This window comes from Chiloscyllium plagiosum, unplaced genomic scaffold, assembly GCF_037043375.1.
Source record: "Chiloscyllium plagiosum isolate Xiang-an unplaced genomic scaffold, Cpla_swu_hap1 HiC_scaffold_18, whole genome shotgun sequence".
In the NCBI taxonomy this organism is placed as follows: Eukaryota; Metazoa; Chordata; class Chondrichthyes; order Orectolobiformes; family Hemiscylliidae; genus Chiloscyllium; species Chiloscyllium plagiosum.
This window is the reverse complement of record NW_028270156.1, coordinates 60,038,932-60,062,448: the sequence shown is the minus strand read 5'-3', so window position 1 is coordinate 60,062,448 and position 23,517 is coordinate 60,038,932. Positions and strand designations below refer to the sequence as shown.

General features: G+C 39.6%; 1 protein-coding gene across 3 annotated transcripts in view; it reads left to right on the top strand.

The window, feature by feature from the left end:
• Nucleotides 1–23,517, top strand: part of LOC122557930 (mitochondrial glutamate carrier 1-like) — a 141,416-nt gene that overhangs the window by 100,766 nt on the left and 17,133 nt on the right. For all 3 annotated transcript variants that reach the window (XM_043706156.2, XM_087996716.1, XM_043706159.2), the window contains 5 exons: nt 713–803; nt 12,293–12,411; nt 14,563–14,749; nt 18,231–18,385; nt 21,419–21,494. In XM_043706156.2, coding sequence (XP_043562091.1) covers nt 713–803; nt 12,293–12,411; nt 14,563–14,749; nt 18,231–18,385; nt 21,419–21,494 — 628 coding nt within the window. The remainder of the gene's footprint in view (nt 1–712; nt 804–12,292; nt 12,412–14,562; nt 14,750–18,230; nt 18,386–21,418; nt 21,495–23,517) is intronic.

Below are 23,517 nucleotides of genomic sequence, written 5' to 3'. Positions count from 1 at the left end.
TATTCTTTTCCCTTTTGTCATTTTTGTTTTCATGTCTGTGTCTAACTAAGAGTTAAAAATGAGGCAAGCATGCAAATTTGGAGAGATGACAGTCCCGACTCTCAAATGCTTTGTCTGCTTTGGAGCGAAACTATCATTTTGACCTTTTTATTTATTTTTATGTATATAAAACACTTAAAACTATTAACAATTAAATGTATATATTTTATACTTGCAGTCTAAAACTGCTTTAATTGTGTGTTCATGTAATAGTGAAATTGCATTAGATTGGGTGCTTTCACTTATGTGTTGGTCGGATAATGTCCTGCTTGGCATGGGATTAATCATTGAACAGAAGGAAGCTGAAAGTATACAGTATCATTTAGGAAGTAATGAGTCAGAGTGCATGTCTCTCCATGAAATGTTGTAACACTGAGCAGTCCAATTAAGAACTGTATCCCCTTTCAAAGCTTTTCCTTACTAACTATACATTGTGCTTGTGCTATTTCTGTCATCTGCAGTCTGCTTCCTTCAATTACTGCTTTCATGCAATCTTTAAGCGTTGTCACTATAGAGTTACAGAAATTTAAACAACAGAACATAGTTTCTGTTTATAATACACTCCATATTGCTGTCATATTTTGATTGTAAGTTGGAATTTTGTAAAGAAAATAAAATGCTTTTAATATCTGGATTATTTTTCTTTTCTTTTGTCCCATCTACATCACTGTAGGAGCTGCTGTCAATCTTACTTTAGTTACACCAGAAAAAGCCATAAAGCTTGCAGCAAATGATTTCTTCCGTCACATGCTTTCAAAGGATGGGTAAGTGGAAGTTTCTTTCAAAATCAAGGGACTGGCAGAGAGAAAGGAGGTCCCCACGTAAAATGCAGTTTAATACAGCAGTCAAAACTTGATACAACTGACTGACCACTTTCAAAATTAAGCATCGAGTTCTTCGTTAAATAAAATTCTTACCCGCCGCCAAAAACAATGAGGGTTATGAAATGATCACAGCTAGTTCAGGCTACAGCGCTGCTGTGTTTTAGGAATGTTATTCCCTCATGATTTTAAATGTACAAATATCTCAGCATACAGTGGTAGTGTCCCTACCTTTTGAGCCAGAAGGTCCGGGCTCAAATCCCAGCTGCTCCAGAGGTGTGATCCAATACATCTGAACAAGCTGATTTAAAAATAGCTAGAAAAATGCTCCATGTTATGAATGCAATGCCCCAATATTGTGTTCATCTGTGCTACCACATGGTGGGGAGCAATTTCTGCAGATGCAGTGTCCGTGTCAGGGTTGTGACTATTTAAGATCAGAGCTGCTTTTAAGTGCAGCTCTGCTTTCCATCCTTGAATTATGCATTTTTGTTTTGAAAATATTTCCTTTGCCGCAAGTTGATGGGGGTAAAAATAATAGTTGCAGCTGCTTAGAGAGCAACCATTTTAAAAGTCAGGTTCTCATAGTAGCCAAGAATTACTGAAATATTTATGATGATTTGTTTCAGTGCTGCTTCACTGTGAAATTTGTTGTTGTCAGATTTATACATAATTGAGTTCCTATGTCTTGTCAAAATACAGAAAATCTATTCCGTGAAATGCTGGAATAATGGCCGTTAGTAGAAGACTTTGGCGAATGTGTTTCCCTAGCAATTCTGCATTCAATTATCATAGCTTCCTTCAGGTTTCAAAATTTAATTGCTTATGATGAATATTATTTTCCAGTTTTAGTTGTGATGTAGAGTTTTACTTAGGCTGTGTTTCGTAGGCACGGGGAGCATGCAGATTGTCCGCTTGGCTGTGCCATGTCATGTCATTATCGAGTGATGGATGTAGCTGCCTTCCAGTGGGAAGGACAGTCTGAGTCAGTCCTTCAGTAAAGTTGGAGGTGAAGTGCTTAGCACTGTCAGTGCTCCCCATCCCCTGAATTCAACCAGTCTAAATACTGCTGCTGTCTTTCCCTTGCCTACCAGGAGGAGCTGACCAGCTGGCACTACTTTAATGACCTTTGCACCTGTTTGCAGATTCACAGTGCCTCATTTGGTGGATGTGCAGAATCTCGGCTTAGTGCTGTTTCTGCATGCTCTACCAGTGTGACGTTATTACATGTGGACCTCACAGTGCTGTCATTCACACAGGTTCATTCAGGCTCTGGGGAGTTTCTGCTGACACTACCTGCTCCAGAGGTGTGTTATAACATGTCTGAACAGGTGATTTTTTTTTTTTAAAACAAAAAAGCAGACCGAGCGGGTGCTTGTGGTACTGTGGTAGTCTCCCTATCCCTGCAGCAGGAGGCCTGTGTTCACGTTCCATCTGCTACAAAGGTGTGTCATAAGATCTCTGAACAGGTTGAACTTAAAAAGCAGGCCCAGGGACTCTTGTGCTGTGGTGTGGTGTCCCTACCTTTGAGCCAGGAGGCCCAGGTTCACATCCTGCCCAGGGGTGTGTAATAACAAATTGATTAGAAAAACCAACATATAAAGTAAACTCGGGTCTGCAGAACTGTCTGTCCTGGGCTGGGACTAACCTATGCACACCACATGTAATGGTTATGTTTTAGTGTTCAAAAATATGTAATGCTCCATTCCAGTTATGCCAGGTGGCTAGGAGGAAGTTATTGTAGATGCCGGGGTCTGTACTGATGAAGAGTCATTTAGAGTCAAAACGTTAGCCTGCTCTCTCTCCTTGAATGCTGCCTGCCCCGCTGAGATTTCCAGCGTTTTTTGTTTTCATTACAGGTAGCTATCTTCACATTCATGCCAATTATTCCACTTTATTTAGTCAAGGTTCGCCAATTAATAAATAAAGCGATATGGCTGGTTCTGTTATAACGCAATAGTTCCGTTCTCGTGTGATCTCACATTATAAGAAAATTGCACAATAGCCATGCCATATAAAACAATCGGGCTGGAATCTCATTATAGCCAGTGTAGAACCAATTCACATTGAAGAAATATATGTTTCAAAATATGTATTTCAGGGAAATGGCAGAAGAGCTTAACAGATGGTCTGTTGGTCTGTCTGTCTGTCTGTCTTCACTGTGGAAGATACAGTTAATATCCCAGAAATCCTTGCAAATCAAGAGGTGAAATGAACGGAAAAACACAAACCAATTACAATTCCTAACGTCAGGGTACTGAGGAAAATATTCGCTAAAGGCTGTTAAGTTGCATGGAGCTGAAGGAATTCATCCTCGGGTTTGAAAAGAGTAGCTGCAGAAATGGAAGATGCCTAGATTTTAAATTTACCAAATGATTTAATTCTGGAAAGATCCTGTCAATTTTGTAAATAGCAAATTTAATTTCCATATTCAAGAAAGGAAGGAGATAGAAAGTAAATCAATTACAGGCCAGTTAGCCTTATATTTGTCGTGGGGAAAAATGTTGGAATATATTATTAGAGGTTTTAGCTTAAAACATCTTAACACATTCAGACAAATTCAGCATGCTTTTGTATAAGGAAAGTAATTCTTCAATGCTTGTTACTTTCTCAAAGAACTCAAATTAATGTGGATAAAACGGATCCTGTAATTGTGGTGCACTTGAATTTACAATAGATGCAAAAGGACACGAGGCAAACAATTGGAGACAACTTTGAAGAAAAGAATTGATTTCCATTTGTGGTGAGAGGAAGGTTATGGCTACCAAATCTTTTGAGGAGGTGACCAGGTGTGTATATGAGGGTAGTGCAGATGATATAGTTTATATGGATTTCAGCAAATCCTTGGTCAAGACCCCACATGAGAGACTGATAAACATGGGATCCAGGGAACTTTACGCAGAGAATTATGAATGCATGGAATGCGTTGCCAGCTGTGGTGGTGGAAGCAGAGTCATTGGGGATATTTAAGCGACTGCTGGACATGCACATGGATAGCAGTGAGTTGAGGTGTGCATAGGTTACGTTACTATATTTTACATTAGGATTAAGTCTTGGTGAACGTCGTGGGCCTAAGGGCCTGTTCTGGTCTGTACTTTTCTATGTAACTTGGCAAGTTGGATCCAAAATTGGCTTCATGGTAGGAGACAGAAGATGATGGTAAAGGCTGTTTTTGTGATGAGAGCATGGTGGTGAGGTCAGTGCTGCATCACTTATTGTTTGTGATACATATAAACGATATAGATGAAAATGTGGGGTTGGGTTTAGAGATAAGTAAATTTGTATAAAAGTCAAAGATTGCCTGGCTGGTTACAGTGAGAAGAAAGGTCTTGGGCTACATAGGATAAAGATGGATTGATTAAATGAGTAGATCAGTGGCAGATGGAATTTAATATTGATAATTGTGAAGTGATGTGCTTTGGAAGAAGGCACAGAACAAGGGAACACTATATAAATAGCAAGACACTAGGAAATTCAGAGGAAGAGGGATCTTAGGGTCCTTGTCCATGGATCCCTGAAGATGGTAGGACAGGTCAAAATAGGGTAGTCAAGAAGACATGAGGGGCATTTGTCTTTATCTTAAGAAGGCAAAGGGGCATTTGTGGCAAAGATATAAGAAGAGGGAGATCATGGTGGAGCTATATAGGATTTTGGTTAGGCCACAGCTGGATTACTGGTCATTGCACTATCGGAAGGATGTGTGGGGCATCAGTGCACTGGAGGAGGTGCAGAGGAGTTTGACCAAGATATTCCCTGGGATGGAACATTTTAGCTATGTCGGCAGGCTGGATAAGCTCGGGTTGTTTTCTTTAGAACAGACATGGCTGTGAGGGGACCTGATCGTGGTGTTTGATATTATGAGGGGCAAAGACAGCTGTTCCACTTAGTTGAAGGATCAATGACAAGGAGACACAATTGAAGTCAAAAGCAGAAGGTATTGACTGGATTTGAGGAAAACTTCTTCATTTAGATGGTGGTGGGAATCTGAGATATATTGTCAGGAAGAGTATTTGAGGCTACCTTATGATGAATTACCTTACAACCTCATCAAATAAAAAAAACCTTGGAAGAGCACTGGAACTTTTATAACACTGGTGGAGACTCAATGGGCTGAAGGGCCTCTTCTGTACTGCATGATAAAGTGTTGATAAGATGGCACAAAATGATTACTACATGGTAACTGTAAGGTAAGACCTCAGGATGTCAGGGTAACATTATCATGGATGATGGATTGACAGCTAATTGGCAAAGATTACAAATAAGTGGGTCATAGCAGGTTTGACAAGATGTAACCAGTGGAGTGACAGGTCTCCACTATTTAGAATCAGTATTGATGACTCGAAGGATGGAACCAGACTTGAAGTCACTAAATTTGCTGATAACGAAAGATAGTGAACAAAATAAGTTTTGAGGAGGACAATCTATAAAGGGATGTTGATTCAGTGAGTGGTTTAAAAAAAAGAATTGGCAGATATAGTATGAACTGGGAAAGTATAAAGATGACCACTTTGTCAAGAAGAATAGAAAAGTACTGTGTTATTTACATGGAGAAAAATGAATGCTCTTTAATATGGAGGAATATATGTGAGCACAGAAAACTGGTACGTAGGTACAGCAAGAGAAATATGGTTGCAAATGAAATATGGTTGTTTAATGCAAGGGAGTAGAGTATAATAATAGGAAGGATTTGCTACAACTGTAAATACATTGGTGAGACTACATCTGAAGTACTGTGTCAAATTTGGTCTCTTTCCTCGAGAAAGTATATAACAGCATTTGAAGTAGGTCAGAAAAGGTTCACTTGATTGACCCCTTTATCCCAGGAATCATTTTGTGAGGAAAGATTTGATGAGTTTTGCCTGGATCTGTGTTGAGTTTAGATGAAAGAGGGGTCATCTTACTGAAACATACAAGTAGTACAAAACCTAAAAAAGTCTGAAAATGGTTGCAGGCAGAGAATGCAGACCAAATGCCACAATCCCATGTTTATCTAGTCTGCATGTACAAATCATTCTCAGTATTCTTAAGTATCTGGCAAGCACATACTATCAATTCCAAACAGAAAAGTGGCTGCAGATTCCAGATTGAAAAAAACTGCTCGAAGTGTATTAGCAACTTGACTCTTGCCATTAAACACATTTTTTGAAATGTGGCTGTCACTGGCTAGACCAGCATTTATGGCCCGTCCATAGTTGTCTTTGAGAAAGTGCTCGTGACCTGCTAGCTTTGACTGCTGTAATCCATTTAATGTCAGTACCTTCAGAGCACTGAGGGGGAGTAAGTTCCAGGATTTTGCAACAGTCAAGGAACAATGATGTATTACCAAGTCAGGATGGTGGATTGTTTAGAGAGAAACATGCAGGTAGTGATATTTCCATGTATTTGATTCTTAACTGTTGTCTGGTGTTTTGGGGCAGACAGTAAGTGCTGATCTTGTCAGAAATGCCTTCACCACATGAATGAAAAGGTAAAATACCAAATTGCCTGACTTTCTCGGATGGTTGTGATTCAGATCACAAATTTCAATTCAAATGGTGGCCTCGTCTGGTTCAGTTGAAACTAACAAAGTGGCAGTCAGGTCCATTGCATCACTGCTCAAAGAAGTGGTAGGTTGGGGTTGGTGGAATACTATCTTTGCAAAATCTTAAAAATATCAACATGTTTTGGAATGGACCGTGCAGTTTTACTGATCCAAAGAATATGGAAACTCTGAAGAGTAATGCAAATCTTATTAATTTTAGCTTTTCTTTTTAAAAAGAAAGAAAAGCATAATTCTTTCACTAGAAGTAACTTTGTTTGATCTTAATTCTTGTTTTAACCTTGCAACCAGTCAAAGCTATTTGCAGCGCTGGCTGACTCCGATCCCTGTGGAGAACCTAGCAGATGCTGTTGCAAGTAATCACTTTGACAGCTGAGCTCAATGGATGAGCGAGGCTGCTGCCAGTGGGATGGGAGAGTCTCAGCAACACAGAGAAGCAGCCTCCTTTTCTCTCTGTTTCTCTTAAATCCAGCATGTTAAAAGCAAATTCTTTGGGTTAAGCTTCTCATGAGACTTACTGGACTGGCCCCTGCTTGTAGTTTACCTGCAATGTTTGCTTGCAGATTAGCTTTCAGTACTAGCTTGCTACTGCATGATTAAAGTCATTGGAAGTCCATTGGAAGTGCAGCAGTCTTGGAGTGTTGTATCGGAATACAATCTGAATTAATTGATTTTGTTTGGATGAATTTGAGATTGACGTCTTCTAACAAAATGTGCAGGAAATGTGCCTTAATGTGGAGAAAAATAATTCCTCTTCTAAGTATGCTGCTCTATTTCAATTTTGTATCTTTTAAATTTTTTTTGTTTTCACTAAAGGCTGTTTTCTTCTTCCTGCTTTTTATTGAGGCTAAAGTAACACTGAGAAAGTACCAGAGCACATGAGTTAACATCACAGGCCTAATGCATTGTAGAAAAAAAGTCACCATACTCATCTGCATGACAAACCAAAAGTAGGGCAATGGCTTCACTAAACGTTACATGGATTAAATGATGCTCAGATCGATTTTTGAAATTGTGCCTTTCCATCTGGGCACAAGACCATTTAATAAGGCATTGTTTCCATGAAGGCTTCATGTGTCCGTAAACTTGCTTTCCCCTTTAAAACCTAGTTGTTGGAAGGAGATTAGGTATGTGTAATGGCCACTTTAAACTTCTCAACGACAATTTGTTAATCCATCATAGTTTTTATATGTACAAAGTATTAAGATAGTCAATTAATATTGCGCATGAATTAATTGCTAAAATGCTTCAAAGCGATGAATCATCTCCCAAATAAATTAGGCATAAATTAATGTCTGTGGGACATTGCTTCAAAGCCCAGATTTCTTTCTGTATGCTTTCTGTTCATTGATATCTCTGGGGATAATTTTGATTAAATATAAATATGTTAATTGACCTTATTGAGAATTATTGCATGCAGTTAGTTTGATTTTATCTCACACAGTTTCTGGAAGGTATCAAATTCCAATATATTTATGGTTTCTTCGTTTTTATGTAAGGGATGTATTTCATTGCCTGTGGCATAAACTAAGGAAAATTGAAAAATGATAATTGAAGTCACACAGCAAACTACTCTACAGTCAGTTGTTTCATTTTAATTTTGTCAGTTTTCTTTCTTGTTATTTTTGATGTGTTAAAGGTTAGATGCAAAAAAAAATCAAAATTTGCGATCAGAGCGTTTGATCTCTTTCAAGGGAGCTGGCATATAAAGGAGAAGAATCGATGCTTCATTTGTACAGAGCCTTGATCTGATCCCTTTACATTCTGTTTTGGGTAGCAAACTTCAAAGGAACTCTGGCTGAGAAGGCTGTGTGTGATAGATGAGGGCAAGTCGTATAGTTCTGGGGTTTCAGTTTAGATGGTATTTAAAATGAAAAAGAATTTTGATCAGATAAGTGAAAGGGAGCTATTTTCTCTTGTCTGAGGGAATCAGGAACAGAAAGGCAGAATCTTTCAATTAGAGATCAGCCTTTAAGAAGTGAAATCAAAAATACTTTTTTGCAGAAAACTGGTGAAAATAATGACTCTTAAACTGTTTAAAAATCTGGGGTCACCCTTTTAAAACACAGATGAGGTGAAATTTAGTTTCTCAGAGATTTATAAATACTTGGAACATTCTTCTTAAAAGAATGGTGGAAGTAGAGTCTTTAAATATTCTTAAGGCGTTGCCGTATAGAATTCAGTAAATGGGTGAAAGGTTGTCGGTAGAGGTGAGAATGTGAATTTAAGTTGTCAGTCAGACCACCCGTGATCATCTCAAATGGCGAAGCAGGCTTGAGGAATCAAATGACCTACTCCTGTTCCTCATCCATATTGTCTTTAAAATTGCTAAGGTGCTTAGCTTTAGACTTCAATACAGTCAACATTTTTTTGCACGGTTTCTTTGAACATATTTTACAGTGAGAAATCACCGAGTGGTGAACAGGTGCTAGAGATCTGGCTGATATTCGCACCAGCCCCACTCTGATATCTTGAGTACACTTAAAATTCCACCTGTAACTTAGATCCAAACCAGAGTAATACTATCACTCAGCAAGTTATTGCCAGTTCTTCAAAGATCAGCAAAGTCAATCTGACAGTATTTTAAAATGAATAACTACAATAGCATGATCAATCATGTAAGACAATTTGCTCTTTAGCAAAGGGATTTGAAATTATATGATCAACTCTTGATGCATATGTGTTGGTGACTTGAAGATGTGTGAATGAAAAAAAATTTAGCAAAATTTACTTACACAGCAGTTGGTAGGAATATGAGGATTGAGGTCAGTTTAAAAAAACAATGAGGACGGATGTAATATGAGCTGCCAAATCACACACAAGATGTGTAGTACACCTTCTGTGTAGTGGAAGGATTCCATGCAATGACCATCTGGTAATAATCTTTACAAATGGAAAATCTGACTAATCACGTAAATTGGCAACCAGAAGGGTGCAGGTCATTGGATGTCTTCTTTTAGATTTGATTTACAAAGTCACTAAGTCAGAAAAAAATAGCATTGTGCAATGGCGGGCTTTTATGCAGAAAAGCCCAGATGACTTCTACCAATTTACATGGTAGATTGGCTAAATAAAGGGGTCAGAGATAACTTCGTTCATCTCTGTCTGATGAGCGGTATGGGTGTTAAAGTTGACTTCAGCATGTTCAAATTCAGTGCAGAAATGTGTCAGCCAAATTTGCATGCTTTGAGTTACTGGTCATTGAATGTGTGTATTTTGCAGCTAAATACAATGAAATCTGTCACCTGTAAGTGCCCCAAATGAATGACTAGCTAGCCCACATTTACTAGCCAATATGTGGATAATAGCAGCTAAATAAAATCCATTTGTCATATTATTTAATTTCTTTTTGTCAGAGGCAGTCATCCCTGTAATGAATTTCATTTATGATATCGCCAAATAGTGTCATGTTCTAAGTTTCACTAGAAAGTAAGCTAGCTTTAATTGACTGGCTGAATGTCGTCCTGTTTAGTGTGGAAGCATATAATCAATGGTATAGTGATGTAGAAATCTGTTTCTGCTGTGGAGGACCTTTGTCTTTCAGATGTTAAGCCCAATCCTGTTCTCTTTGGGTATCTTTGTGAATACATCAACAGTGGTTAGGATTTTAACCTCAGAGTGTCCACATGCGCAAGTGTCATCAGCGTACTGCAGTTTGATGACAAAGGTTGCCATGATCTTGGTTCATATTTTGAATAGTTTGACATAAGCCTGTTGAGTATCTTCACTTAAGCAGAGGGGCTTTGTGGAGATGGGTGGGAGTGTTGCAGTAAGGAAGCTGGGAACAAATATTGGTACAATGTTACAGCCTTGTCTTACTGTAATTTGCATACCACTTGGATTGCGGTGTGTCCATCCATGAGGATCACAGTTTGCATGTTTTCCCACAGCATTCAGAGGTCGGTGATGAATTTCTGCAGGTAGCCAGCTTTGAGGAAATCCCTAATCTCCTCCTCTCCACCCCTCCCCTACTCGAACTATCAAGAGGAAGTGTTAGAGGTGGGTGCAACTACAACATTTAGAAGACATTTAGGCAGCTACGTGTATAGGAAGGAATTCGAGGGAAATGAGTCAAATGCAGGCAAATGAGCCTCATTCAGTTTAGGAAACCTGGTCGGCGTGGACCGAAGGGTCCATTTCCATGCTGTATGACGCTATAACTCCCTCTCCTAACTGCAAGCTGTGGGTTCAGTGGAATGGCTAACATTTCAGAAGCTGTATCATTCCTCTCAAGCCACTGTTTCCCACTGAACATCATTTAGTAGAGGTGAAGATATTTTTTCTGCTCGGTGGCTGTCCAAAACATCTAAACTGGATGCACCCAGTTTGAATAAAGGTGTGATCAATTCAGTGCCATGTGTGAAACTAATACAAAGCTAGGGGGTCCCAGCTTCACGATTCAGTCTTTACTGAACTAATTAATCTCTGATCGTATTTGCCTACATATAATATGCAAACATAAGCCAACATTCCTGCCACTGATTGCTATCAAGTGACCCCTCTGGAAAATGATTGTATCTGAATAATAGTGAAGGAAGACTTGAGATAGAGGGTTTTGAACTTTCCTAGTCAAATTGGTTGCAGACTTAACCAGGCTTTTAAAAGAAGCATGCATGATACCATGGTGTTGTTACTGCCAGTGCAATGGTCTGTTAAAACACACAAACAGGTGTATAATGTGATAAACAAGGCAATGAAGACCATAGAATGAAGTACTGCATGAATATTCAATGCTTTTTGTTTGAGGGGTGTCCAATTCCTCAATTTAATTAGGGAAGTGTATCACTGGAGTATGAGGTATAAGCAATCCAGGATCTGAGGAACTGTGAGCACTGTATGAGACATCACTGAGGAGCAAATACAGTGAAGCACATTGTAAAGCTTTAGTTGAAAAAGCATTGAGCTCCTCTGACAAATCAGCCCAATAGTGATCCATCACCTAAACATTCTCTCAGGGCATGCCATAAGATTTTTCATTTCTGAAGCAAAGTGGTTAGTACGAGAAAACGGCGAGCACTCTGGAGATTAGATCTCAATGCTCTAATTGGCTTTGGCAAACTGCTATTTTTCTCATACATTTTAAGGTTAACATTTAGTCTGAAAGAGAAAACTTAGTGCAGTTTGGCCATTTTTTTAAAAAAGTAAGTCACGTCAACTGCGACTTTCTGTCATGAATGTGCAGTTGTTTCTGCTGCTCCTTAGGATGGGGGTAATATTTCTGCTTGCTTTTTGATCACTGACTTTGGATGTAGCTATTCTATTACACTTGCCTCCTTCAACCAATCTCAAGTCACTTCTTACAGTTACATATCTCATATTACTGTGATAAGAATGTGTTTTGTGTACACAAAGTTGTATTGCAAAATATAAACTCTGAAAGGAACTACTTTTGCGACTGAGATGCTGGCTTCTTCAAAATACCTTCAAGTTACATTGCTGGTTGAATAGATTAGTGTCCAGCTAGTATTGAAACCCAGTGCTAATTTCAGCTCTGATTAATGGGTCATAAGGTCATAATGGGTCATAAGCTTTAACAGTGCCAAGCGTCTTATGGCACAAATTTGCAATGCAAAATGGAGTATTGTTTGGCACTAAATTGAATATTTTCAAGGAGGTATTTCAGGATAGGTTTATGCATGGTGTTTTAACCTCTGCTGTGCCTCTGCTTGAAGCTACCATCTGTGAAATAAGTAGAACTTGATATCACTATCTGTCAGTGTCCAAAAAGAATTGCGGAAATGATCCAGTTCCATTTCTTAAAAATGCACTTCACAGAGCTCGCAGACGGCTAGATTTTATTTGAACCATCAAAGCTATTGATGTGGCACAAGCAGCTCACTTTTCAGTGCTTATTAGCAGAATCATTGTTGGCTGTATTTGTTTCCCTTTCTAGAAAGCAGTTGACCTTGATCAAGGAGATGCTGGCTGGTTGTGGTGCCGGGACCTGTCAAGTTATCGTAACTACCCCTATGGAGATGCTGAAGATCCAGCTGCAGGATGCAGGACGTCTTGGTATCTATTACATGAACAGGGAAATGTGCATGATACAATGATTCCAACTCTCCCTGGAGTCTCCAGAAATGAAAGATAGTTTCCCGGACTCTGCCATTGACAACCGAGATATAAAATTGTATGAGCTGTGAAAACTATGAAGAGTGTTTTTTCTTTCCTGTGAACACTTAATTATTGCCTTTAAAATATCTGAGGTGGATGGAAAGGCATTTTGACAAAGTGAGCAGTTTAAGGCAAGAGGTAGAGTGAAGTAATCTTTCAGAATAACCAGAGTTGGTTACTTTAACAGTAACACATTGATGTCAATCTTGGATGAAGTTTCAAAGTAATTTTTGGTATTGTTATGGACCAGACCAAACCTCTTCAAAATATATCAAGGAGATAGCCTAAACTGTAACTTTTGTCTTATGTAAAGGCAAGTATAGGGTGTTGTGTTCCAGATGTGATTGGATTGGTCAAACTACTAGGCTTTAAGCAAATCACACTTTATTCTTACAATGCCATTAAAATACAAACAAAAAAGAAAAGAATTGGCATAACTTTAACTCTACCAAGATACTTAACAAAATAATATATATTATTTAACTACTAATCATCAACTGTTCCAATATAGCAGCATCTCATAAACACACCCTTGGCAAAGGCAAATTCAGCAAATCAGATGTTTTTCTCATGCTATCTCCTCCAGTCCAGGAGAAAGGAACAACAAAATAAACAATTTAGCAGCAGAGAAAGAACTCCAACTTGTGGCTGCAGCAGAGAGAGCTGTGTCTCGCAACTTTAACCTCCCCTTTAACTAACAACAAAACTGAAACCCTGGGCCCATGTAAGCCTGTTTCCACCTACTCTTTTTTTTGTCACTATTTAATTGCAAAGTGCAACATTGCCAACGTGGAGTCAACTAATTTGCATTTCCAACAAGAATGACTTTATACTTTGGTATCAGAAGTGATTCTCCTCCTTTTTCCCATAGAATCCCGAGAGTGTCAGCTCATCAGGTCCACACTGACCACCCCCACACCTTCAAAGCCCATCACATACAAATCCAGCATCCCCCAACCCTATAACTTTAACCATCTCCCATGGCTAATCCATCTTGCCTACGCGTCTCTGGATACTGTGGACAACTTTGCATAACTAATCCATCTTAACCTGCACATCTTTGGACTGTGGGAGGAGCACCCAGAGAAAATCCATGCAGACATGGGGAGAATGTGCAAACTTCACAGACAGTTGCCTGAGGGTGGAATTGAGCCTAGGTCTCTTGCACTGTGAGGCAGCCGTGCGAAACACTGAGCTGCCATGCCACTTTGACCATCTTGTTTGAGAAGAGTTTAGCTCAAGCCCCACTGTGCCTCTGACTGAGCTCTATATACTCTGAATTGACTAATGCTGGAAGTCGAGACTTTTTTTTTACATTTATGTCTGATCTATTTACTCTGTCTCCCACCAAGGATGTTGGGAGGGGTCTTTTTTTTTAGCTTTTATTATGGATAGTCAACAGTATATGAATAAAATGTTTTATAATGGAAAACTGCCAAGATAATCACAGTTGTAACTAATTTCTTAAACCCTGCACTTCCCCAGTAACTTCCTGCTGTGCATTTAATTACTATTGAACAGAACTGTCATTGACTTTTGAACATGGATCGTTGCATACAATATTGAACATGCAGAATTAACTCCCTCTTTGTTGCCAAAATGAAATATATCAAAATGAGTAGCACATTTTTTTCGGGCACTCATATTTAATGTTTGCCCATTGGCTAGTTCTTTATTAAATACCTTATTGCGTGCTCAAAGAGGTACTATTTAATTGCTCAAAATCTTAATTATTAATCTGAGAAGAGAACAAGAAATCAGGGTATCTGCTCTGACCGCACCAATCTTGAGTGAGAATGTTAATAACATTACTTGTCAAGATAGAAACCTCAGAAAACCCTATTTAGTGTGTAGGCCACTTTGAGCATCTCTGGGTTTGTATACCTGTCAGAATCTTCACCTTATGGAAAGGACAGGGGGAGGAATAAAAATTAGAGAGTCAAATAATGACACCTTTTCCATTTACCAGTGTTCTTCTATGCTGCATGATATGGCTTGTTTAATCTGTTTGCTGTAACTGACCTATCCTATCTGTCTGTTTACATACAGCAGCCCAACAGAAGCTTATGACAACCCAGTCAGTAACGGGTCGTGCTGTGGAGGGCCCCATCTCCGGTGCAAGTCAAGCTACCTCCACCATCAAAACCCCACAGACTGCTACACAAATCACCAAAGAGCTGCTGAGGAGCAAGGGAATTGCTGGCCTTTACAAAGGCTTAGGTGCAACATTGCTAAGGTAGCAGCACATGACAAAGTGTGCGTTAATCAAAACTACTTGCCCGTGACTGACCTGACCAGGGCAACCAAGTTATGCAAAAATGTTGCACGTCTGTAGTGCCTTTGAGGACTGAAAGGCGTACACAAAAATGCAGAGTCAAAGAAATGAAAGCTGGTGAAAAGAAATCTTACTGGGGGGAGGGGGGGTGGGGTGGGGGTGATCAAAAAGTTTAGTCCAAGAGGTAAAGTTTTGAGAAAAATCTTAATGTAGGAGAGAAGGTGGAGAGGTTCAGGGAGGAGATTCTAGAATCTGTGGCATGAATGATGAAGCAAAGGGGGTTGAGGCCAGAGTCTAAGGAACAGGAAATTCAAGAGGGTGGGCAAAGAGATTATAGGACTGGAGAAGTTCCCAGAAGTAGTGAAGAGCTCTAATCAGAAGGATAAGCATGTTTTATTTGACGCAGCAGTGTAGGTCAGTAAGTCAGCTGGCAACCATTTCAAAAGCCTGGCTGTGCCAGTGAAAAGCTGGCAGCCACGGCCAGAGAACGCTGCCCTAAATGGCTGCACTTCAAAGACTGTCATCAAAATACATGACCGAGCAGTCATATTGAATATCAACTAACAGTTCAAGTACTTCTCTACCATTGGATGCTAGTACCACGAGTAAACCCTTTCAATAAAGAGTTGATAAAAGGGGTGAGCTGTAAACACCAGCGTTTAATTTTTTAAAAAAGCTCTCCATGGGTATTGAAGCCTTATCAGATAAAGTGAGCTTGAAATGATTGTAATTTGTGTATTAAGCATATTGTTCAATGAGCTGTCAGTGCTGGGATGAGGAAGTTATGATGCGAGATGCCTTTGTTGCTTTACACACAGAAGATTTCAGTGCATCTCTCTAGTGTTTGTCCTTCGGGTGAGATCTTAAGGAATATTTTGCTTCAGTGTTTACTATGGAGAAGTATATGGAAGCTAGAAGTAGTGAAGAGATTTAATGTGTGAGCAAATAAAATGCAGTCAGTGCACTATGTTGACCAAGAATGGCTTTTCCTTTCGTGATTCAACAGCTATTTGTCTATTGGATGAATTCACTAGTGTTGGAAGATTCCATCAGTTATATGTAAGGCTCCCATGAAAGCATTCCTCGTTTAGGTTATTCAGCACAGGAATGGGGAGAAAGATATGCTGTAGAGAGATAATTATAGACCTGCAAAATTAATTTTCCCTGTATGGCTCTAACCCACTATTCTGAATTGAACAGATGTAGACTCAAAAGGAAATGACAGAAAACCACCATAACTGACTGTGCCACAAAGTACTGTCAGGTCCTTTTCACATCTGCTTGCTATTTCTAGGAATACCTTGAAAGACAAAGTAAATACCTGGCTTCTTTTACATGTAGCAAATCATCTTCTTAAACCCTTTCCTACTGTGTACTCCACCTTGCCTCCAAAAGCTTGGAACTCATGGGCTTTTTCACTCAGATGAAAGCCACTTACCAAGCTGCTGCCCTCCTCTCAGTAGCCAAGCTTCTCCTAAATTTCCCCTTTATCTATCACTGAGTTTCTATTTTCCTTTAGTTTTTCTCATCCCCTCGCAGAATTTACTTTTTCCATTTCTTGATGCAACAGCCCTGCTCCCACAAAACCACTCACTATTCAATTCCCCGCCTCTCCCATTGGCTAAACTTTGCAAATCTCTTCTCTTTTGTGCTATTGCTCTCTCCTTTATCTGATGTTTTCATCAGATCCTCAAAAGGCAGCTCTTGATCCGCCTCCATCTGTAAATACTATCCTATCCCTAACCTCCCTTTCCTCTTCATAGTTATTTAATATGTTTCACCCTGCAAAACCACACCCATCTTTCCTGGAATTCCATCTTTGCGTCCCTCCAAACAGGTTTCTGTCCCTGCTACGGTAACACAATGGTTCTTATCAACTTCACAAAGGACACTCTATGTGCTTGTGACAAACTTAAAAGATCCGTCTTCATCATCTTTGACTTGTCTGCAAACTTTGACAACTTCTTTCAGCATCCACTCGTTCAACTGTGGGTATTGCACTCATCTGGTCTGTTAAGAGCATACCAATGTACCAGTTAGGAGCAGAACAGACCATTTGACCCCTCCACTGTTCAGTGCGATCATGCTGATCTGTGTGTGTTTCAAATTCCACGTCCTCATCTACCCCCAAGAATTCTTGGATCCCCTCCTAATAAGTATCAATTCAACGTTGTCTTAAAAGTATCCAATGACCCCCATCTCCACCTTCTTCTGATGCAGAGTTCCAAAGTTACAGAAGCTTTGAGAGAAAAACAAATGCTCCTCATGTCTCTTTTGAAAGGGTGAAGCCTCATTTTGAAACAGTGCCACCTAATTCTGGACTGAATCACATTCTTAGCTATCTCACTATAGACAGTGCATCACGTGCAGTGGCTTCATCTCCATCTCTTTAATGCTGGTATCCCCCAAGGATCTTTGCTGCCCCTTGATGATATTAACCAAGAGCACAGCCTCAGTTTTCAGATTAATATTGATGCCATCCAGCTCCAACTTCTTACCACCTCTCTCAACTTGTTCCGATATTGCTAAATCATTGGACTGTTTATCCAGAATCCAGGACTTGGATGAGGAGAGATTTCTGTCACTGAAATATGAGGAAGAATAAAACATAGCCTGCTGCCATCTCTCCGATCCAATTCCATCATTCCCAGGCAATGTTTAAGGACATAGAGAAAGTGAATCCTAATGAAGGGCTTTTGCCAGAAACTTTGATGCTGCCTGAGCTGCTGTGCTTTTCCAGCACCGCACTCTTGACGATGTCTAAGGGCATGCCAGCCTGTTTGCAACTTTGTCATGTGTAAACTAAACCCCAGGGTGTGTTTCTGACTACATATCCATGCCAATCATGAAGATCACCTATTTTCATCTCTATCTTGCCTTAACCCAACTGCCTGCTGCAACCCTCATCCATGCCTTTGCTACCTCACATTGATGATTCCATAGCGATTCCTTCCTATGTTCTCTGGCTGTAACTCTGTTTCCACCTTCAAACGTTGCTGTCCTAAATATAGCCTTATATGTTTGGTGATGTATTTTGGCTTTTTTCGTCTTTCTGTAAAAAGCTTGAGAAAACCAATATAAATATCAATGATGGTCAGTCATCTTTTGTATTGATTTTAACGTACTTCAGTAAATGTTGAAGGTTATTTGCAGCTTCACAGTTGAATAGTTCTCTATCTTTTCAGACTTTTAAAATATTAACTATGCTAAGATGTCTCCTATCATTGCAATTATTTTAATTGTTTTATCAGCTAAATCTTTAATTGAGGATGAAATGCCTTCAGAAACTCTGCTGTATTCAGTTTTAAATGGGTCAGGTAATTGTGTTTATTTCTTAATTACTGAGCAAGCGCCTCTTTTCAAAAAAAAAAAATTGAGATAAAAGATTGGAAGTGCTACAGTGTGTAGCCATATCTGGTTAATGCTGTTCTTTTATTTAAAGGGATGTTCCTTTCTCCATCGTCTACTTCCCACTGTTTGCTAACCTTAACAAGCTGGGACAGAAGAGCCCAGATGAGAGAGCTCCGTTTTACGTATCCTTCATCAGTGGTTGTATCGCGGGCAGCACAGCTGCTGTGGCAGTGAATCCTTGTGATGGTAAGGCATCTCCCTGTCCTTGTGCTCTCCATTATTCTGATCACTAATCTGTCTGGAATACAGCAATTTAGCCCCTCCAGCCAATTCTATCATTCAGCTAGATCATGGTCGAGCTGTGCTTCAATACCATTTACCCACTTAAACATCATATCTGATGATACCCTTACCTCCCAAAAAATGGGGCTTGAAAGTTCAAATATAGCTATCCGATGTTAATCTCTATCTCAGTATGTATCTCTCTTTTCTTATATCTTAGCCCTATGAAATAATAACTCAGAACTTGTATTGACTGGTGTGCCCATATTTCTATTCAACCTTCTAAATGTTTAGAGCCTATTGAAAACAACAGTAGCAATTTCTGCTTCATCTGGATGGACTAACTTTGCACCTGTGATGCAGAACAGTGTGCAAACCCATTGTTATCACCCCAACCCCTGGCCAACTCTGCTATTCTATGCCTTCCCAGCAGGAATAACATGTTGCCTTAGGTACATATGTGCCTCAGAGAATGTTTTTTTCATTGAATTGTGATTTTGTTATCATCGTTGGAAAAACATCAAAGAACAGACAGCGTAAATTGAGAAGTGTACACTGATTGGGCAATAAGGTTAAATGTGGAAGTCCTGTCACTCAAGATGAAAATAGAAAAACCTTTGTGTGTAATAATTTCCACTGTTTTAAGATCCTGGAAAAAGAGTAAAATAGGTAAGGAAACTGCAGTTTGTGATCATTTGGTCCAATTTCAGCAAATTTATTTGCCTCTAATGTGCAAATAATTTCCAAAGTGTAAAAGGTTATTCTTGTAGTCATTATTAGAAATGAACAGATATGCAGGATTAATAAGCAAACTGTGGCAAAGGAATGATCTTCAGACCCATAAGAATAGGAAATTCCATCAATTCAAATTCCTCTGCTCCAAAAGCAATAGATGTTTACTCGGTAAGAAGAAATTATGGGCTGGGCAAGATGTGAGACAGCATCATTTTTAAAACCTTTCTTTAATGTCTCTGTTATTATAATTCCCAGCATTGCTCTCCAGCAGATAAGAATAACTAAGTAACAGTGAAATTGTTGGTTGATATGCCTTTCACACTATTGTTTATAGCCAGTAGAAACTCTGGTCTTGGGGGCAAGAATGTGCATTTGACTTGGATGTTAAGAGTCCTTCCGGACTGTGTCTCGTCTGCCAGAGTGTGCCTGATGTTGCTACTGAGTGTCAAGTGTCATTTATCATCCAGTCACAATTGTCTTTCTTTACCTTGAAGACACAGTTGACATGAACATAGAACATAGAATCCCTACAATGTGGAAACAGGCCCAGCAAGTCCACACCGACTCTCCGAAGAGTATCACACCCAGACCCGTTCCCCTATTACTCTACATTTGAGCAATTTTACATGACCAATTCACCTAACCTGCACCTGGAGGAAACCCACGCAGATATAGGGAGAATGTGCAAACTCCACACAGTTGCCCGAGGGTGGAATTGAACCTGGGTCCCTTGCACTGAGAGACAGCAGTGCTAACCACTGAGCCACCGTGCTGCCCCTGCCATCCAAACATTTCTGTGACCTTTCACTACTTCAAAGAGAAACACATAGCATTTAAAGCTGCTGTAGTCTCTTCAGGCACAATTAGTGCATATTCCATTTACTTATTTGCTATGTTGAAGCTATAAGTGTTAAATTGCATGAACGTGCAATGTACTGGTATTTTTTTTGAGGGGGGGCTTTCAGCTTCAATGAGACGGAGATATTTAGTTTTTCCTTCTTTCACAAGGAAATTATCCCTTTTCCTCAAGCAAATCAGACCCAATAAAAGAGGGAATATTCATCTGTGCAGTGGCAAAAGAAGAATCCGAGCTGAAGTCACCACCCTGCATCTATTCGGATTGTGTGGGATTTAGGATTTGGGAGAGGCCGGTTCATTCACTCCATTTGATTAACTTGCACAGTAGCCAGAGAAAATCACTGTATCTAATAGAAGGATGTAGCAGTGATCTAACGACTGAGTAGGTTCAGGCTTCTGAGGGGTAACAGTAAGAAGTTTAGAATCCTGTGGGCTGTGAGAACAGCAGCCACTAAATTGTGGCTTATTCAGGATAGATGTTTACTTTCCCTTTTTCTTGGCGAGTGGTTTCAGATGTGGCCCTTAATCAGCATCTGAAGACATTGCATATGAAGTGATTAGGAGTAAGGGAGTAGGAGAGAGAAAAATAATGGACTAGAGAGAATGAGCTGTACAGGTGTTATTACTTGCCAGGAGATGCTTAACTTGCAGACATGATAACACAGTAAGAAGAAAAATGTGGTCCAGTAAGAGAAAATATCTAAATAAAAAATATTTTAAAGACCCATTAAGTGTATGTGCAGTTAAATTGGGTTATGTAAAGTGGAAGGGACACAATGAAAACCTGCAAAGCACAAATTGGAAGGAAAAGCAGGTAAACCTCAGGGATGCACACCATGCTACTGGCAATTAACTGATGGAAAAGGGCTTCCAACTCCAACACTCACCCACTCTTCCCACCATCCCCACAAAGTTTGAAAAGGTTGCTTTACCATAATGTGCTGCCAGAGCGAAAATGGGCACTTGGGTAAAGACTGGATTTGCTGAATCAGCATTTAGACCAGACAGTGACAAACTGCCCTCTGTCTTTCTGCAGAGTTTGTCGCATTTCAACTCATGAACTGAGCTCAAGTGAGCTGATTCCTCCCGGGTGGCCGGAGTTGACTGTAAAGTATCAATGTTAAATGAGAGAAAATCAGCACTAGTGATAATAAAGTATTTTCACTTTATTTGCTCAGGAAGTTCAAATCATTATTGACTGAGTACATGATATGACTCTGGTGTGATAATTGCTATTCAGTGTCTGCATTCATATGTGATGATTTAAGTAATGTGCTGTTTAAAAGCAGTCTTCATTCCTGGAACTGTGACAATATGACAATTAGGATTAAAACTTAATTTGTCACATGAAATTCTTTCATTTGCTACATGCAGTAAAACAAATTACCTCCTCTTCCTCATCAGTAATAAAGACCAGACTTCAATCTCTTCAAAGAGGAATTAATGAAGACTCGTACTCAGGGATAGTAGACTGCACCAGGTACTAGTTAAAGATTTGTATCTTCCTATTCAACAACATTTGCATTATATTATGTCTTTAACATGGTATGACATGCTGTGGGGTGTTTTTCTGTGTGAGAAACAAATTGGTGCCAAAGAAATATTAGGAGGATGATGAAGGACTTGGTTAATGGTGGGCTCTGAGGAAAATGTTAAAGGACCATAAAGATTTAGAAGGAGAATTGAGACTGCAGCCAAGGTAATGGAACACGGAGTTGTCTAAGGGATAGAGGCATGCACAAGGTGTTGTCGTAAACTTGGTGAATGGGTGGAAGCTTTTAGGGTGTGTATATGAAATCTGCAATGGCAGGTATTGAGCTTGTGGAGAATTCAAACGCAATTTCAAACTTAAAAATTATGCTTCTGGGATATAGGTCAAAGTGACAAAAGACATGATGAATGAGGATCACTGTGTGGGATAGAATGTGATAGAGGTTTGAATGATTTGATATTTATGGAGGACTGAGATCAGCAAGAAGACAGTTGGAGTAATTTTACCTGAAAACTTCATATTCTCAAAACCTGAAGTAAGCGCAGAAGGAAATTATGCTGATCACGTCATGAGTCTCATTTGGGAGAAATCAATTGGGGGGAGTTGTGGTAATAAACTAGAATTGGAAGGTAACAGGAAAATATTCCTGCTTAATGTAAGTTGAAGATGTTTGCAATAACTCAGGAAGCCTGACTGGAAAAGAGCCTTGTTTATTATTGAACACCAAAATGGAGCATCTCCTTGTGGAGTTACGTTGGCTCTCCCCAGCCTGGGACAGGCAGTTCCACAAATACATCCCTGGATCTGCTTTTTGTTTTTTTAGTTTTTATTATGGTTTGAGTTAATTCCCTAATCCATCCGTTCCAAAATGTCACCTCAAGAATGGGTGGGACTTGAACCCAGGCCTCGTGGCTCTGAGGCAGATGGGTCTGCTGCAGGGGTCTTGGCAATATCTTTAATCGACTTGCTCAGATATATTGTGACACACCTCTGGACCAGGTAGCATTTGAACCCAGGTCCCTGGGCTCGGGGTGGTGATTTTACTAATATACCATAAGAAACATCACATGGATAGTCTTTACTTTTCTTTCTATCCAGAAGTGTTATCTCACACAACTGAATAAATTTTCCACTACCAGATTACCATGACTTCATGGGTCTGCCTTGTATGTAGCTTCTGATCAGAGATGTTAGGATTCTGATTCAGTATGTGGATGTACCTACTAAAGAAGGTGCAAAACTTGACCTACTCTTGGGAAATAAAGCAGGACAGGTGACTGAGATGTCAGTGGGGGAGCACTTTGGGGCCAGCGACCATAATTCTATTAGTTTTAAATTAGTGATGGAAAATGATAGACCAGATCTAAAAGTTGAAGTTCTAAATTGAGGGAAGGCCAATTTTGACAGTATTAGGCAAGAATTTTCAAAAGCTGATTGGGCGCAGATGTTCGCAGGTAAGGGGACGGCTGGAAAATGGGAAGTCTTCAGAAATGAGATAACGAGAGTCCAGAGAAAGTATATTTCTGTTAGGGCAAAAGGAAAGGCTGGTAGGTATAGGGAATGCTGGATGACTAAAGAAATTGAGGGTTTGGTTAAGAAAAAGAAGGAAGCATATGTCAGGTATGGACAGGATAGATAGAGTGAATCCTGAGAGTATAAAGACAGCAGGAGGATACTTAAGAGAGAAATCAGGAGGGCAAAAAGGGGACATGAGGTAGCTTTGACGAATAGAATTAAGGAGAATCCAAAGAGTTTTTACAAATATATTAAGAATAAAGGGTAACCAGGGAGAGAATAGGGCCCCTCAAAGATCTGCAAGGCAGCCTTTGTGTTGAGCCACAGAGATGGGGCAGATACTAAACAAGTATTTTGCATCAGTGCTTACTGTGGAAAAGGACATGGAAGGTATGGAATGTAGAGAAATAAATGGTGACATCTTGAAAAATGTCCAGAGGAGGAAGTGCTGGATGCCTTGAAACGGGATAAATCCCTAGCACCTGGTCAGGTGTAC